The sequence below is a fragment of the Anopheles darlingi genome, chromosome 2, assembly GCF_943734745.1.
Source record: "Anopheles darlingi chromosome 2, idAnoDarlMG_H_01, whole genome shotgun sequence".
NCBI classification, from domain to species: Eukaryota; Metazoa; Arthropoda; class Insecta; order Diptera; family Culicidae; genus Anopheles; species Anopheles darlingi.
The window spans coordinates 36,947,587-36,965,665 of NC_064874.1; the positions used below are offsets into that span (position 1 = coordinate 36,947,587).

Below are 18,079 nucleotides of genomic sequence, written 5' to 3' on the forward strand. Positions count from 1 at the left end.
AGGCTTGCCTGGGTGCTGTGTTGTGCGTTGCGTTGGGCGGCCGTCCACCGTTTTGGATTGGAATGGAAGCTTGCAGAAGAGTGGTGTGCCTGGCCACCAGTAAATGGAGGACAAAAAAAAAGAGGAAAAGATCGCAACCATTTACTACGACGTTTGCTACGACGACCGCTCGACCGACCGGGGAGGGTCTGGTGTTTGTGTGTAGCGGTGGTTGATGTCATAGCTATATTTGTACTCGCGGACGGACGATCCTGTACCGCTAGCGGGACCTGGTCCAGCAGCAACAGCAACCACTCATCATACCCCCGGGCGGTGTCGTCACCCTTCGCTGGCCGGGTGGTGGTATACACTCTGGCATCCCGGCGCAAGGATGTTTGTTTGTATATGCACTCCTGCGTCGTGCTACCCCTTGGCTTACCGGTATCGCGAACCCTACTTTCGCGTTTAAATTTAAAATCTTACGTACATCCACGCGCTCCTCCCTCTTCCGGTAGTGGCGGTAGGCGGTAGGATCGGTAACGAACCGGTGGTTCAAAGACCGGTTGTGCGTTTCCACCCTGCCCTGGTGCTCACGTCATGTAGCGTGTGTGTGGGTACCAAAAATAAACAAAAATCTGCCAAACAATATTATCCCACCCATGCCCGTCGACCGACTGGCGGGGAATGATGAGAGGGTTTCCGCAAGAGGCGGCGTTTGGTGATCGGTTGAATCATCCTGGCACACCAATCATTAACATTTCATTCAACTTTCTGCCAACTCGAATTGCCGACGGATGGGGTGTGGGGTGTTGTTAATGGCAATCGGCGGTGGTCGTATCTCGTGTGTATCGCATTGCTTGCAGTGTATAGAGTTCAGAGAGGATCTCGCTACTCATAGACGATGTGTGCCGCTGGAAAGTTTTTCTATCCCTATGAGATACCATGATATAGCCCACTAAAGACCCATTGAATCCTCCTTTCGAACGCGGATAAAAGCGATTCGCCCTTCTGGGCCAGTATTCAAGTCGATGTATGTGAGTACCGGTACCGTAAAGGTCCTATATAGTCCATAGTTTCGATCTTTTCGACAGACCAGACCTCTCGGTCGCTTCAGAGGCGCATTATATCCCGGAAAACAGAAAAAAAAGTTTACGCCAGTAGTTTTATCTGGTATAGTAACACTTACCGATGAATTCGAACGCTTCCTGAAAGTACTGCTTGATGTTCTGGTGCGGCGTGTCGCTCGCCGGGATCTGTTTGTACTTGAGACCGGGCTTCAGCTGGCCGGTCGGTTGCTGGCAGGTAACGTTAAGTACACAGTTCGCGCCCACGGTGGTCGGATCGATCGCATCGCGACCGTTACCGAGCAGCAGGTGTGGGAACAGCAGCGACGCGGGATGCGACTCAATGTCTACAAAGAAAGAAGGAAAGGACAACGAAGCGAATTAAACACGGACAGGAACACCCCGTCGTTAAGAACGCCGCCAGCGAAATCGAAAACTGTCTGTCCGATGCGCGCGTGCACTCTACCGGAAACCGATTGCCGATTCGACAAAAACAAACGGAACGAAATGAACGGAATGTCGCGCACCTTCTTTTCACGACCATTGAGAAGCGCGAACGCGAGCACTATTATTGGCCCGCGATATTGGCGTTGAATTGGCGGAAAGGGGCTGTGTGTGTGTGCTTGTATTTCAATTCCGATTGTTCTTGATTTGCTGTTTTGTGCTTTGCTTTCGTGGCGTTTGCCGTTTCGATTTCACCGCCATGTACTGGTCGATGTGCTAGTTTTGGAGGGGCTGGTGGGTTTCCGTTCCGTTTTCTAGTGTGTGCTCAGGTTCCACACGAGGCCACCAACCGAGGGCAGAGCCATTCATAAAAAAACGTCATTTTCCAAAGAAAACCCACGAGGAGGTACACGAGCCAACGGGTGCAGTGCAGAGCGGTGTAACGTTCAGGGCAGAGTTCCTCCCGCTCCGGGAATGACGGCAATGTGATGAGCGCGCGTTGGTGCGCAGCCGCTGGCCTGGCTAGCTGACCGTTATAGATTGGCGGCATTGTGGACGGCGGAATCCGGGTAGGGAAAGTGCGTGCGCCTGCGGTTCAATTAAAGTTCAATGATATGCCATCGGTGGGCGCCGTGAATGAGGACATCGGCGTCATCGTTAGGCGCCGTCAGCAGAGCGTGCGCGGCCGACGGCTGTGTTCGGAGACGATTCATGGTGGTAAGCCGATACATTCTGGAATTGTCACTGAAGCCTCTTCAAAGCTTTTTCGAATAAACAACCACCAATATCGATCACGCCCAGGCTGGCCGGGACGTTGTTTTCATTTTTTTTCCATCTTGATTTGCATGCATCGGTGGGTGGATCTCAAAAATTCCATCCGGCCGACGACATCATCATGCGCTGGAAGTGTGTGTTGAGAGTGTCGCCAGAGTTTTCTGTGACGTTGGTTGGCGTGTGGGACGCGGAGACCCCGTCGTAGTTGGCGCTCGTATTCGCTCCCATCCGCGGGGGCCCCACCGGTGATACACAACGGGCCACCATCATAAAATTCCATGCTCTAGCCCCTTGCCGGAGGAAGGCCGGCCGCAAACCGCAAGAGACCAACGCCAACGTACGCAGACGAACGCACACTCTCGCACACACTCGCACGCGCGAGAGTTGCACCTGGAATGCTGTGTTGGCCCTCCTGGGCCGTTGTTAAGGGCAACGCAAGCAGGCAAGCAGGCAGGCAGGCATGCAGGCAAACCCTGCTTAAGCTCGAGCCCATGCATTCCCTACTGCTGTCCCTATTTTTCTTCCAAACCTTTTTTTCCAGCCTCCAGAGCACCGGAGGCAACCAAACCAACCAACCAAGCCAACCACAGCCTGCCAGGTGAGAGGCTGCGGAAGAGCGGGCGTTTCGAGCAGGGACGCGGAAAGTTGTCTGACCGGCCTTGAAACCGGATACGAAGCAGGCGGTTTGGCTGCTCTCTTGGCTCTTCGGTTTCTGTTCGCGTCTCTGGGATGTCTCTGGGCACAGCAGCAGCAGCAGCAGCAGCAGCAGCAGCACCAGCACCGGCACCACCGGCGCACACAGGGCTCTCGCCTCTCCTGGGCCCCAACCACCGAAACCGTTCACCGCTGTCCGGTTTTCTCCTCGGCAAAGTATCATGCCGAGCTACCACCGCAACGGTTTGGTTTGCTTTTGCTTGCTTGCTTGCTTGCTTGCTTGCTTACCTTTGAGCGCACTGTTCGCTCACGTATTCCGTTGCCTGTTGCTACTCATTTTCTTAACCCCGTCTGCTGCGATGTGCCGGCATTGACAGGTGAAATCGCTCTTCAGAGAATGCTCAACGAATTGCTACACGTACACACACACACACACACACTCACACACACATATGGTGTGCTGTTTTTGGAGGGCATAGCATTCGATCGTGCAAATGGTAATGGCTGTTTGAAGCATGATCCACCAGGAAGGCCACTATATGTTGCTGCCGGTTTGCAGTACATTTTAATACTTCCTGCCACAAGCTTTCTGTCCGTGACTGTCACAATTATAGCGTTCGCTCGCTCGATCGCTCGCTTCCCTCATACAGATGATGATGATGGCAGATGCTCGGATGTCATCTCAACGATCTTGCTGCTACGGACTGTGTGCGTCGTCCGCAGCAAACATCACACAGCAGCAATCAAGGGAACGGCAACACAGCGTCTAACATGTTCAAGACGAAGCAGCAACTATACTAAGAGGTTGCTGAGAACCGAGAAAGAACGCTAGAAGCGCAGACGTTAGAGATTGGAGATTGAATTGGGCACGATCACCAGGGGATGGATGATTCACAAAACCGCCTGGGGGCCTGCTTCATTTGGAAATTTAAATTGCCGGTTGGTTTATAAATAACCAATTGCTACGAATTGCTCCACTACTCTAGCAGCAGCAACGGCAGCATCAACACGCAGCCCAACTCTGTCTTTGCTGTTGACGACACCGAACACTCTTCAATTCAAAACGGGACGCGTACGGCCTCTCCTGCTGGCTGGCTGATGCGGGAAGTTCTCAAACAGCGGCATCGTACTCACTCTGCTGCTGCTGCTGCTGCCGATTGCCGACATCCAGATCCGTCCATCAATTGGGTAATCGCGTAGCAGCAACAGCAGCAGCAGCAAACACCGTAAGCACCATTACGCAACAGAGTGTGGCAGATGCCCGTTCGCCAGCGTTCTAATGGTGCCCGTTTGTGGGGTTCCTGTTATGTTTAGCAAGGCATTACGAGATGGCAGAGGAGCATCAGCATCATCATCATCATCATCATCATCGTTGTGTGCTTCACAAATCTGATCGTGCACCGCGTCCACAATCACGTCGCGCAGCGGCAGCAAGTAGCAGAAGCCGGAGCAGCGCGAATCCCGCGTATTTCATAATCAATTCTCACGAGTGATCGTACTGTAACTGTGCGCCATCTTACTGAGGAGCGCTTCCTGGCGTCTATCGCCATCATGTTTCATGTGTGATACACACCACGCAGCATGGCGCCGCCTATAGGAGTGAAAAGGTCAATCGAGAAAACACACCGTTATCCGACTGATCTGTTGCTGCAGTTGCTGTCTTTTGAAGGTTCACAGCAAGGGTCAAGCGGACTGTCTGCGGTCTCCTAAAGACAGAGTCTTCTGTGGTCTCGAAAGGCGTTTTGAGAATCGGATACGGATGACCAATTCACTGCCACCATCGGTCGGTCGGAGCACACTTCCGGTTAGCGATGGTGCGTGCGTGCGTGCGTTCGTTCGCTCGATCGCACGCACACCCTCTTGGTAAACACACGCACACAGCACTCACCGTATGATACCGCGGGACTAGAGCAGCTGCGCGCCAGGGGAACACGGGTGCTGGACGCGATCGATGAATCATCGCAGCTATCTTTGTGCCGTTTGTGCTGGCCATGGATGGCTGAAATGAGAACGTTGAAGAGAGAGAAAAAACAAGAAACGGTTAAGAAAAGGCGTAAAAATACACGACGAGCACGACGTGGGGAAAATTGGGAAGCTAGCTAGAAAACTACCAGAGGCAACACCGGAAAACGGGAAAGTCAACGAGAAGCATAAGTTCAGTTCGCGATGCCAATGTGTCGAGGTTGAGGTGTGTTTAGTTATGAGTTTTATAATGTCTTGTGCCTTCTTTTTTTCGCATTTGTTTCTACAAAAATGTAGCGATCACAATTGCGCCTGTGCGCACGACTCCAAAGGCACCTTCATCAACAACCAGCGAGTAGAGGGACCGGTCAGTGGCCAGCCAGCAGAGCCTGCAGTGTCTCCTAATGTTGCCACAGTGGCCAATCACGCAGGAGGTGAAGCGCATGGGCTTGTACATGCCATGTAACGTGCAGGAAAACCTTTAAAGGTCGTTCCGAGAGGTACGGCGTTTTGCAGCGCTGCGCTAGTGGCTCACCTCTGGCCACCGTCATCGTCATCGTCATCGTCGCGCGAAAACGAGTTTTTCCTCTCTCTCTCTGTTTCTCGCGCTCTACGCTCACATTTGTGTTTGTGTGTGTCTTTCGTTAAGATGGGATGTGATCTCACCGCGCCAGGCACGCTAATCCGGAATCCCGGTGTAGTCCCCCCAATCCGTTGCTAGCATCGTACCACCTCATCCCCTCAGGAGGAATGGGGTGCGCCGTGGTGCGCATAAACGAATGATGAACGAACGAACGGACGGACTAGCGTCCAAGAGAGAGAGACCCAGATGCTGACTCTCTCAGGTTTAGCGGCTTTCGCCGTCGCCGTGGATGAGGCCGAGGGAAGCCAAGTGAAGAAGAGGATTGTGTCCCGAGGCGGGGGGGCGCCTTTCGAAATCGATCGATTGATCGATCGTACACGAGGAACGACGCGAGGAACACGGTGCTGTTGGTTGGTTACACACCGAGCACGAGCACGACGACGACGACGACGACGATCACCACGCCATGAGTCACGAGCTAGCCATTTGCGCGCTCGCGCCTCGATTTCAAACCTTCCTCCTTCTCCTCCTCCTGCTTCTCCCGCTCCCCTTCGAGTGGGAGGGATGTCGTTTGGGGTTGGTTGCGTGCGCGTGTGGTGTCTGCAAATCACGCACCTCACCGTGGTGGTGATCGCACGGAAGAAGAGGACGACGATGATCATCATGACGTGCGATCGCACGCTTTCGGGTGTGAGGCGCACAGAAGAGGAGCCAGACCGTCCCCTCAGAGCATTCCCCCCGCTTTGAGACGGGAAGGATGACCGAACGAACTGAAAATAAATTCACTTTATTGCGTGCATCTCCCCACCGCCCGCAGTCCGTCTCATCATTAACAAATCGGGCGTAAATCAGGGTGATTTATGCGCCAAACACCTTAGCAAGGAGGTGGCAAGCATGCAGAGGAGGATCTATCTCGAGGAAGATCGAGCAAAAGGGAGAAAGATCCTTGAAGGATGCAGCTTCAAGCTTCACGCAAATAAACCAAACATGAATCCAACACTCGACACTGGAGTGGGAACCGGAACCGACACCGAAAAGGCCCGGTTGCCAGATGTGCTGCTGCTGCTGCTGTTCAAGGTGGAATAGCTCATCAATCGTGCGAGAAGCGGCTGCAGTAGCTTCCGACTTCTCTGTCCGACCAGCAACGTCTCGAACTAAACGAACCGCGACATCAGCGGCGTCGTCGTCGTCGTCGTCGTCGTCGTCGTCGCCGTCGGTTTCTGCTTCTTCCAAGCGCTTCGGCAACTTAAAAATAGTTCTGCATAGTCGCCCTCCCCCTTCATCTTGGTGGTCGGTCCCAACGCAAACCCCGGCCATCGGCAGACGGCACGGCACGGCACGGCACGATGCAAAAGCCGTGCCCCAACATCAACATCAGCGATGAATCTACTCTCCTCTCCTTTCGGTGATGATACACGCGGCAGCGGCAGCGGTGGCGTTCGCGGATTATTTTCATCTTTTGCCTTTGCCCCGTTCACAGCAGCCACGGACCGAGACCGAGGACCGAGACGTCGACGACCACCGGTCTCTGATCGCCGACGAGATCACCGATCCCTCGAGCGTGCTGCTCCGGTCCGGGGGGAATCGAAAGGTATATATATATGACTCATCCTCTCGGCCTTCGGCGTGATCGGAGCTTCAAGCCGGCCAGGGGGTGGGATTTTTCTCAACTCGCCGTTTCTCCTCTTCCACCTTCCACTTGGCACTTGGGGGGTGGGGGTTTATGGTTCCTGCTGCTTATGTGTGCCTGGGAGCATGATCACGGAAATGCTTCGCTCCAGACTGGTCCAGAAAGGGGTGAAGAATCCCCTCGAAGGGACCCCAAAGGGAATGCCACATACGCGGCGCGCTCGACCAGATGGCGATCGTGGAAAGATGATGACCCCATCGCATCATCCTTCTTGCCAAGCGCAATGACATCACTGCAGGCCGTGTTTGTAAAGGCCTGAACCACTGTAAGAACATGCCAAACAACAACCGGACTGTTGCTGCCGGACACACCAGAGGCCAGTTGATCTCGCGCATCTCGGCGCTCATCGGACGAAAGTCATCTCGCATCTTCAGTGGATTTGTGGGAGGAAGGAAAGGGGACGTCGTGTGTGGGAATGATGAGAACATCAAGAGAGAGAGAGAGAGGATGGCTATTTTGGGGGAGCGATTTTGAGTTCTTCTTTCTTTTTTTGTGCCGGTTGGCCATCGGTGCGACCAAATAGTTGAACCGTCGCCCACCGAGCTGAGCCAGAGTCAGAGCCAGCCAGCCAGCCAGCCGAATGTCATCCTTCTCCGCCTCCTTCTCCACCACCTTCTCGGTCATCGCCTCGGTCTTGTGATGGGGGATGATGATTCATGGTGACTGTTACTGTGTGTGGAATGTCAAGCTTGTTTTGCGGCACACACCGCGGCAGCGGGTGGTGGCTGGCTGGTAGCGGGGTGTTGGTGGTGGTGTCACCCAAAAACGGAGGGGTGTGGGAGGGGGGGGGGGGGGTGGCCATTGTAATGGGTGCGAGCGCGCACGGTACCCGATTTGACGGTGAGTTATGGTGTTGGCAGCAGCGCTCGACGTCGTGTGAAATGTGTGTTCTCTGTGTGTGGTGATCCGTTCCGCACATTAACACCGTCGCCACCGCCGCAGAGGAAGCGGTGGTGGTGGGCAACGGCTGCACACCAGGTCACACCAGGCTGGCACACCAGGAGGGAACAGGTGTGCGAAAGGAGATTTGTGTTCCATCGCGGGGGCCAGTGCTGTGTGTAAAGCGTTCCCTCCAATCGATGGAACCGGGATGACGATGGCCATGTTCTTGAGTGGATTTTAGGCGTCTTCTGTTCTCTTGCCGTCGTTCAGGGAATGGCACAGAAAAACACTTGCTTTTGGGCGGATAATGGGATCAGATACGCACCGGAAATCATCTCCAATCTCAGGGGTGACTAATAGATCCTGAACCGGAACCAAAGGCACACACATACACACACACACACGCAGCAGACACCGGCAAACACAAGGACGGCACGCACGCACGTACAGGAAAGTGTACCGGAAAAGGCCACCCACGGTCCACGAGCGCGACGAGGCCCACCGAGCGCGAAAAGAAACTGAAAACCGATTCGCGCGTTCCGCGACGAAAGATCGGCTGCGGTGCGCGCGAAAAACGCGGCCAAAAAAAGATCCTTGTTACACTGACGAGGATCAACGGCTAAGGTGATGATGATGAGGATGAGGATCGGTTGCTCTGCTCAGCTCTCTCTCTCTCTCTCTCTCTCTCTCGCTCTCTTTGCTCTCTCGCTCGCATCCCAACTCGCTCTCGCTCTCGCTCTTACTCTCTTACTCTCTCTCTCTCTCTCTCTCTCTCTCTCTCTCTCTCGCTCTCTCTTTTCTCCTCTAATTACTCGTATGACATCAACAACGCCAGCATCGTGCATCTAATCTCTATAGCAACACTAGCCTGCCAAGCGTGCTACTAATGCCCGATCTTCCCATAGCATAGTAGCCACTATAGCGACGTAATGGCGGATGTTTTCGACGACGAGGACGGCCATGGAAACCCGATCTTACCGTGCTTATCCGTAGGCATCAGGTGCAGTACCAGGCAGGACGATTTATGCTTCATCCTCATTTTGCTGGACGTTTTGGTGTGTTGACACCCGGGTGTACCCGGTGCGAAGGTGGTAGGAAGAAGGGCGGGAACCGGCGGTGCAGCTATCGGTGATTCGGTCGCCACGATAGACGGGTGCCACTTGCACTCGGCACCGTCGCCCTCGGCTGTTGTCCTCCGGTGCGTCGTATTGATCTCCTTTGCTTTGCCCAGAGCTACCAGAGGAATTTTTCACACATACACCACGCGCGCTGGTGTGCTTTTGTGGTGCTTCTCCGCTTCTCGACTTCACTTGAGCTTTAGCAACCAACAGTAGCTTAACTTAGCTAAGATACAAGATACACGGCGCAGGTGGTGCACTTTTGCTCGCTGCGTTTCTCACTCGTTATGCACTTCTACACCAGCCTGTGCCTGTGCATGTTATTTCCCCCCCGGTACCACCGTTCAAACTCACAGAAGGCGCGCTGCTGATGGATGATTGGCAACGGCGATGATTGCTACACCCGACAACAAGCTCCGGACGGTTGAAGGCTCCTTTGGGGCTACGTTCTCTGATTGGGGGGCGGGGGTTTGTCGTCACCTAGCATGAATCACTTGTTACCACCACACATCACATGCACCAGCGGGTTTCACGCATCGTTTCGTTACATAAACCTGTGAGCCACGCACCTCGGATTGGCCTATCTCGCGGGGCAGGTCGAACTACTTTAGTCACGGCGGAACACTTGGCTTCGCGCTTCAGGCGTTATGGTGCTGATCACAAACGGGCCCACACACGCACGCTGCTGCCTTTCCAAACACACCACAAAACCACACTTTGCTTGCACTTTTCAGACCCACACACTACACCGTGCACGAGGAGGAGATTTTTTGGTTTTGATTTTTCACTTGTTGCGGTTAATATTTCCGATTTATCCCCGGTTTGTGGCTGCTGCGATGGATGGCTTTCTACTACGTCACTCGTTTCACCACTTCTGCTGGGAGTGAATCACGGCGCGCAAGAGAGCGCTTGCCTTTTCAGTTACGCCACGGGATCGTCTCACTTTGCTTCTCTTTCCCGTTCACCAGCAGGCCGTTTTATGTTTCTGAACTTTTTCGTGGTCTTCCGGGACGCCGAAAATGCTGGTGTTGCTGCTGTTGCCGTTTGCGTCGTCTGGTGGTAATCCTTTCTGCGGCTTCTCTCGAACGCTTTCCAGGCTGACGAAAGTGTGTAAACTGGAGACACTTCGGGAGCTGTTAAACCATTTCGTTACAAAAATATACGCGGCGACGGAAAGTTGTTGCCGCTTGGGAGGCAAAATTGTGAATGTGAGGGAAAAGGAGAGGCAAAAGCTGGCTCGATTTTATTTTTCCGTACGCTGTACTTCTGTGTGCGTGCCATCGAAGAGAGAGGGAAGTACGACGGTTGTCTCCCTTACTCTCGGGGAGGTGAAACGCACACCAATGCAGTGTCCGTGGCGACGATGATTAACACACCGATGCGAGTGACGTCATTTCAACGAGGGCTCGCTATTCAATAAAAAAAAATTACCCTACGAGCGCCAGCAGAGCACGTGTCACTTCTTGCCCCTTTTTTCCATCCGCGGATGTGTCCAGTTCGGATACAATCTTATCGTGCGAATGAAAAGTGCCACCAGGTAGTACTTGATTACTATTGGTTTCTAAGCAGGGACAATCGCTGGCCAACCTATTAGTTTTGGCGGCATGGCATTCTTCCTGCCTTTTTCTGGGAAGATTCCATTTGCATAACCATACACTCGCGAGCTGAAAGAGGGGCACCTCGCACGCACACACGCGTCAATCAGCTGCTTTTAATCAGTTAAGGTTCATGGCCACGATAGTATCTTTGATTTGCAGCTCAAAGCACACACCAACAAACGTTGGAAGCAAACGCATACTCAGATCTGTCCGCTAGTAGAAAAGCCACCAAAGCAACCATTAATTGCAATTCCCGTTTTGTTTCATTCATCTAAATCGTGCTCGCCCACGATAGCTACTTTATTTCAACATATTTATGATTATTCTTTACGTAAAGTTGCCATCATGGCCAGGTACCTTAATGATGTGTAAGAGCAAGAGCACACAAACACTAACCCGATCCGTCGTTGTTTACATTCGCTTCTGCAACCACTACATCTGCACTTTGCCTCGGCACGTGTTAACAACCGTTGAGTAGCCTTCTATGAGTCATCCAAAATCATTTCTTCTTCTCTACCTCCTACCCTTCTCGTCGTCTACCCATCCAAGGCTACCGCCCCTAAGCTTCTGCAGCTGTTGTTGCTGTTGCTGTTGTTGCCGTTGTTTGCTGCTGGTGTTTTCCGGTCGTGAGCATCCGTCGTGCTGTCGTTTTTTGCGTTGTTTTTCCTTTGGTGATGCCGCCAATGTATGAAATGCATTTGTTGGGCCACGAAGATTGCTAATTTTTCCGTTTTCTAAATATAATTTTGTTTTCTCTATTTGATTGCTAAAACTGCAATTATCTGAATTCATGTTGAAGCAATCGGTACACCTACCCCTTTGCAACACTATGCCATGGCATGTATTGCTAAAGAATCACTTCGTTTCACCAATCGAACCCAATTAACTCGATCATTAAGATATCCACCGATAGTTATGGAGTGTTAGTTATGCGCCATGTCACAAACGTGCAAATATGAATGCGTGTTTTTCAGAATTGGCATTGATTGGCTATCAGATGAGGTGATTAATTCCAGTTTGGATGATTCCATGACTTACATCATAAAAGCACGATAATCGAAATTGGTATACAGTGAGGGAGCCACTAGTTGGTAATTTGATCTTGCTTTATTGGAATCCATCACTAAATCGATAATAAGTCAATGGACGGAAAATCGCATGTCAGCATTTGAGCTGCAGTACATGTCGTCAGCAAACGGTGACGAGTGAATCTTAATGGCTTAATGGTGTATGCAAACAATGCACCATCATTGTTTCCGTTTCAGCAGCAGCGATGTAGATGACGTAGTGTGAAGGTAGCCCCAACCCTTTTCTGCTTGCGTATCACAAGTATCCGATTGATAGCGAAAAGGTTATTTGCAGTTTCGGCGGCTGCTGATTTCATCATGAGAAATCAATTTTCCGAGCTAACGCCTCGTGCAATGCTGCTTGGAGATTTCCCCAGATCGAATTAATTGTCTTGTTAGTATACAGCGGTTCTTTAGATGACGGAACAAATGAGCTAAGTCGCTAAAAATAGTACATCAAGCTCACTGATTAGATAGCGTTATCATCAGTAGGAAGATATACAATCAGCCTTGTTATCGGTTGGCAGATATACAATTTTGAATTGGCCAAAGGATCGAAATTACTAGCCAAATAGGTTATCGAACATTTTCCACCAGAAGGCATAATCCAGAATGCTACTGTTTAGAGCTACCATAACACGCATCTACCGTATTACGCAAGTATTTTGTACGGTGGTTTCATCATAAATTAACAAATTTAACGTTAATATAACGTTTTAGCAGTTTGGTTTGAAGACTATATTTGACTAACATTGTGAATTTGTGCCTTATACTGTTGCTCTTTTTCGAAATTGGGAATTCATTTGATACTAGAACAATATGTATAGCTCAATTCAATTATTAACTTTATGGTATAATTTGAAATTGTTGCTTTCTGTAATAAGTAGCATGATATGTACGAGTGAGGCTATCATTTTGGAACACCCCTGGTTTTGTTTTTTGTTTCTCAAAGTCAAATTATTTTTTACAAAAAATGAATGAATTATATTCCTTTTCCCAAACCAACTAATGTTCGTTACGATAAAGGGTTCTCTAAGGCAAAAATTAAAAAAAATGGACTAGGCTGTCATAATAACACGCACTATTAGTGGTATGGGCATATTAAAGGCAAAATTTTAAATAAATAAAGACATAGAATTATTTAGCTGGACTATTTTATGTAAAAAACAATCAAAAAAAACTTATAGACGATTTATATCCTTTGAATTTGTAAAGTATAATACCTTTACAAATTCAAATGATATAAATGTAAAGAATCTGCTAAAACAGCAGTTACCACTCTGTGTTAAAGGAAGGACTGTGGTACATTATAGAGTCTCGTAATCTTATCAAGTCAAGTAATGTTATCAGAAGACCTACGCTGCAGTGATCGGCCATAGTGAAAACGTATCTGATGCGTCATACAGTTCAATGTACAATAATGAATCTAGAGTTTGGATCGATACTCAGAAAATAGGGCGTCGTCTAGAGGTAACGAGGTTTAACGTATTACCTTGATACACTTTCCTCGTGGCTTCCTACAAGGATAAATGCGTAAATATGCTCGAAACAAAATTAAATACCTAATATTGAGCGTTCGTAAATAGACCATTGGTAAATGGACTTATACTTTGCAGTCGGTGAGTTTCAACGGTGGGCAATGGCCATGATCTAGCCATGATTATTTTTCGAACCATTAGTATCGTTTGAAAAATAATAATGATTAATTAGAAAATTTTCCGCTTTATCGTATTTATTCACCAATATTCGCTGTTGAGTACGTTACGTAGCTATTGTAGTTGAGTTTTCCAACTATTCCACCATTATATTTACCTTCAGCCTTTCTTACAATAAGTTCGTCACCTACCCTACACATAAAAAAATTATATCTCCCTACTGATAACGATAACACTGGCTAATCAGTGAGCTTGATGTACTATTTTTAGCATAACTCATTTGTTCCGTCATCTAAAGAACTGCTGTATACTAACAGGGCAATTAATTCGATCTGGGGAATTCTCCAAGGATTCCTGTCTTGTGTTTTCTGTCGAGTATTGTCAGCATTGCACGAGGCGTTAGCTCGGAAAATTGATTTCTCATGATGAAATCAGCAGCCGCCGAAACTGCAAATAACCTTTTCGCTATCAATCTGATACTTGTGATACGCAAGCTGAAAAGGGTTGGGGCTACCTTCACACTACGTCATCTACATCGCTGCTGCTGAAACGGAAGCAATGATGGTGCATTGTTTGCATACACCATTAAGCCATTAAGATTCACTCGTCACCGTTTGCTGACGACATGTACTGCAGCTCAAATGCTGACATGCGATTTTCCGTCCATTGACTTATTATCGATTTAGTGATGGATTCCAATAAAGAAAGATCAAATTACCAACTAGTGGGTCCCTCACTGTTTACCAAATTCGATTATCGTGCTTTTATGATGTAAGTGATCGAAACATCCAAACTGGAATTAATCACCTCATCTGATAGCCAATCAATGCCAATTCTGAAAAACACGCATTCATATTTGCACGTTTGTGACATGGCGCATAACTAACACTCCATAACTATCGGTGGATATCTTAATGATCGAGTTAATTGGGTTCGTTTGGTGAAACGAAGTGATTCTTTAGCAATACATGCCATGGCATAGTGTTGCAAAGGGGCAGGTGGGCCGATTGCTTCAACATGAATTCAGATAATTATAGTATTAGCAATCAAATAGAGAAATAAAAATTATATTTAGAAAACGGAAAAATTAGCAATCTTCGTGGCCCAACAAATGCATTTCATACATTGGCGGCATCACCAAAGGAAAAACAACGCAAAAAACGACAGCACGACGGATGCTCACGACCGGAAAACACCAGCAGCAAACAACGGCAACAACAGCAACAGCAACAACAGCTGCCTTGGATGGGTAGACGAAGAGAAGGGTAGGAGAAGAAGAAGAAGGTGTGATTCCAAATCAAAGAAATTACTAATGCATTTCCTAATGTTAAAATATTAAATTTTGTGAGCACGCATAATATGCCGCTGCTTTTAATGATACGATCACAAACAGGACGATATGATCGCAAACTGCAATTAATCCAGATTACTATCTATTCCTTCCCTCATTGAAAGTATTAGGCAGATTGCGGGGAGTTAAAAAGGCGATTAATTCGACTAGGTTAGCATTAATGCTGCTTGTCGATCCGTGAGAGAGAATACCGTTGTATAAAATCTCAATGCAGATGGGACGGGCAGAAGAAGGATGTTCCAATGTTGGTCAAGGATTATCCACTTTGTTGGTGGGCGAAGATGATTCACCAGCAACCAAACCGCGGTGGCAAAGAAGATCATGTGTCAAAGAAAGTGGACAAAGAGGGATTCTACCCGTTAGTATTACCATCGGCGTCTTCAAGAGAGCAGGTGGGTCATCTTCATTGTGCTGCGCCATTTTAACTTTGTTTACATCGTTTCTCACTACATCATGTGGCAAAGTGGGCCATATGGTTTCACGCCACTAGGGCGGCACAGTCTATGACAGCGCATGCATTTCCCTTTATAAATTAGATGAAAACGGCTACGATTGTTATTAAAATTATGTCGATGAATCACTGTAATATGAAATTCCTCGGCACGCTTTAAACATGTCCATTGATATTTCAAAGGTGTTCTTATGTTCTATTAGTGTTACTATACTATTACAATCACATGTCGCTCCTAATGAATGAATAATATTTTAAGGTTTTTTAAAAGTCTAATTTTTTAACTTTTCCTTTTAAAAAGAAGAGTATTAATTGATAAAAAAGCTAAACTAAAATAGTCTAAAATACTAAACTAAAATAGTCTCAAATATACATTATAATTTAAAGGTAACTGAACTGAATACAATTTATGTTATTTGCAGGATATTTATTTTTGTACTTTTGTTTCGTAGATCTTCACTATTGAAACATTGTAAACTTTAGCAGTGGGTCTGTTCTGAAGCGATGAGTCAGTCATTAAGCAATCCGGCTGACATGCGTCATTCGTTTACCTTGCGGTGAAAGTAAACACGTGGCGGCAAGGACGCGATACTTGCTGGTAAGGACCCTTCAGATCTCGTTACCTCGTTGTTGCCGAGCTGAATTCATTTGTAAGCCATTTCCACGTCGTCTTTGATACGCAAAGGCCCTTCCTCAGATTGACGATGCTTGGCTTGCGTGTTTGTCTGCTCGGTTGACTTTCTGCTGCGCTGTTTAGTTTCTTGCTCATCGTAAACAGAGAACGCAATCCGAATCCCGTAATCTCGGTGCTGTTCTGGCGCCCCCAAAGCAAACCAAGACTGGGATCATCAAAAGTCAAGGGATGTCTGCTGTGACTCACCCGCTTTGATTCTCATTTAATGGTTTTGCTCTCGATTGCGGCCTGTAGGGATTGCGCACACAAGAATCAAAAATAAACTTCCCAAAGATCGGACCATCGTTGCGCAGGCATCAGCTGTATCAGCTGTATTTCGGAGCGGATATTGGCGCTTCATGATTGATTAGCACCATCTTTAAAGCGTGCGTGGTGGTTTCAGTGAAGATGAAAGAATCGGACCCGCCAAACCGAATAGTCCCAGTGTCGCCTCAGACAAAGCTGTATGAATCATGCTCATTTTCGTCACGTTCTTTGCTGTGACACCTCATATGGTCTGCGTTCCGTTTGGGTTTGTGCGAGACAAAGTCATCTCAAAGTCTCTACCTTTGCATTTCGAGTCTAGAGGTTGGTCAACGGCAAACATACGGGAGAAGAAACTAAAAAAAAATCGCAGTTTTGTCATCTTTTGAGAAAGTTTACAAGCTTATTTTTTCAAAATTATTTGAAACAAAGATCTATAATCGATCTAACAGATAATTTCTTGTACAGTTTAGGTTACGGGAAAATGGAGACAGTTTTATTAAGTTCTTTATTTTTTTACCAAATAAGGTTCACAATGAAGTTTTCTTCTTGTCCCATCTCTCGTATGTCTGCGTCCTGAATTGTCCAGCAATTTGCGATTATCAATGGATTGATTGATTTATTAATAATTTGTATGTTGCAATGTTGTTTATTCGCAAAATAACGCTTCAAAAACCATTTGACCGCATTCAGAATTTGTATGCATCGCGGTAGCATCGAGTGCTCTTTGTCTCAAGGTGTGGGATAACCATGCGTCATGAATCCTGCGTCATCCTTGGGACACTGTCTGAAATTGTTTTCACTGATTGTCTCATCAGTAAGGGCAGGATGAGTAAGTACTGAATCACACCGTCACGAACAAGGATGTACTAGAATGTTGTTGACGCATAATGCGTAATTTTACCATCTGTACTGTGATTACAAAGGGTGTTGCAACGCCAAAAGGTCACCTTCGAACGGTAACTATAGGAAAACGGTTTCGTTAAAGGCGAGTCAGTACGGAGTCAATACGGAATTGTCATCCCCTGAGGCTATGTTGCGGTCAGCTATTAAACATCGATTAAAACACAACTCGACCAGTCATAAAGGTGCAGCGTACAAGGTTCTATGGTTCTTGGGTGATCTAGAATGATGAGCTAAGGTCAAGTAGTGACTAATCTGACAGAAGTGGTCTCTTGAATTATTTACGCGAATACGTTGAACCATCCATTGATAGGTAGCAATCTCGGGTGAATGGAGTGCTCTCGTTCCAGAAAACATCCATTCGTGAACTGTACGCAAAACGTCAAACAAACCGACGATGACTAATGTCCGACGCGTGAAATGCTGGCAAGAATTGAATTGTCCGCCATCGTACCAGACCGATCTGTGAAGCGTGCGACCTACATAGAGGATTTTGCAGCGCCATAGTAGCAGACCGCCATGTTGGAAGCATGGCGTGCCCACGTTGCCGTGCCCTTGCTTACGTTCTGAAGCTGTGAAAATATCCGCGTGAATACAGACACTGCAACAGCAAGAACCAATGAGTCAAAGAGAGTAACCTCGACAACCACCGGTACGCGTCATCCAGCGGAGCGATGATATCCGAGCCGATCGTAGCACCTGTCAAGGGGAGGCTATTGGCGTTAATCACACCCATCATGGCGCCCTCTCCCATCGGAGAACCAACACCACAGCTCGCTCGGTCAACGAACAGGCGGGAAATGTATTTCGGTTTCCGTCACCGTGCTGCTGCATTCCTTCACGATTTGCGGCGGCCAAAAAAACTGGCCGACCGACCCGCGGTGGAAAGGGGGTTGCTAATTTTAACATGGAACCATGGCATCGGTGTCTAGCAGCTGGTGCTCGTATTACCGACTCATCCTCCGAT

General features: G+C 48.3%; 1 protein-coding gene across 2 annotated transcripts in view; it reads right to left on the reverse strand.

Annotated features, from left to right (window-relative positions):
- The window catches only part of LOC125948583 (tyrosine-protein phosphatase vhp-1), a 28,559-nt gene extending 18,221 nt beyond the window's left edge, over positions 1-10,338 (reverse strand). The window contains exons 1-3 of one of the 2 annotated variants that reach the window (XM_049674798.1): positions 9,011-10,338; positions 4,804-4,914; positions 1,166-1,390 (exon numbers count right to left, since the gene is read on the reverse strand). In XM_049674798.1, coding sequence (XP_049530755.1) covers positions 1,166-1,390; positions 4,804-4,914; positions 9,011-9,071 — 397 coding nt within the window. In that variant the 5' untranslated portion in view covers positions 9,072-10,338. Of the gene's footprint in view, positions 1-1,165; positions 1,391-4,803; positions 4,915-8,357; positions 8,700-9,010 lie in introns of those variants that run through there. The other variant, XM_049674799.1, reaches the window with a different exon arrangement.
- Positions 10,339-18,079: the final 7,741 nt, after the last annotated feature.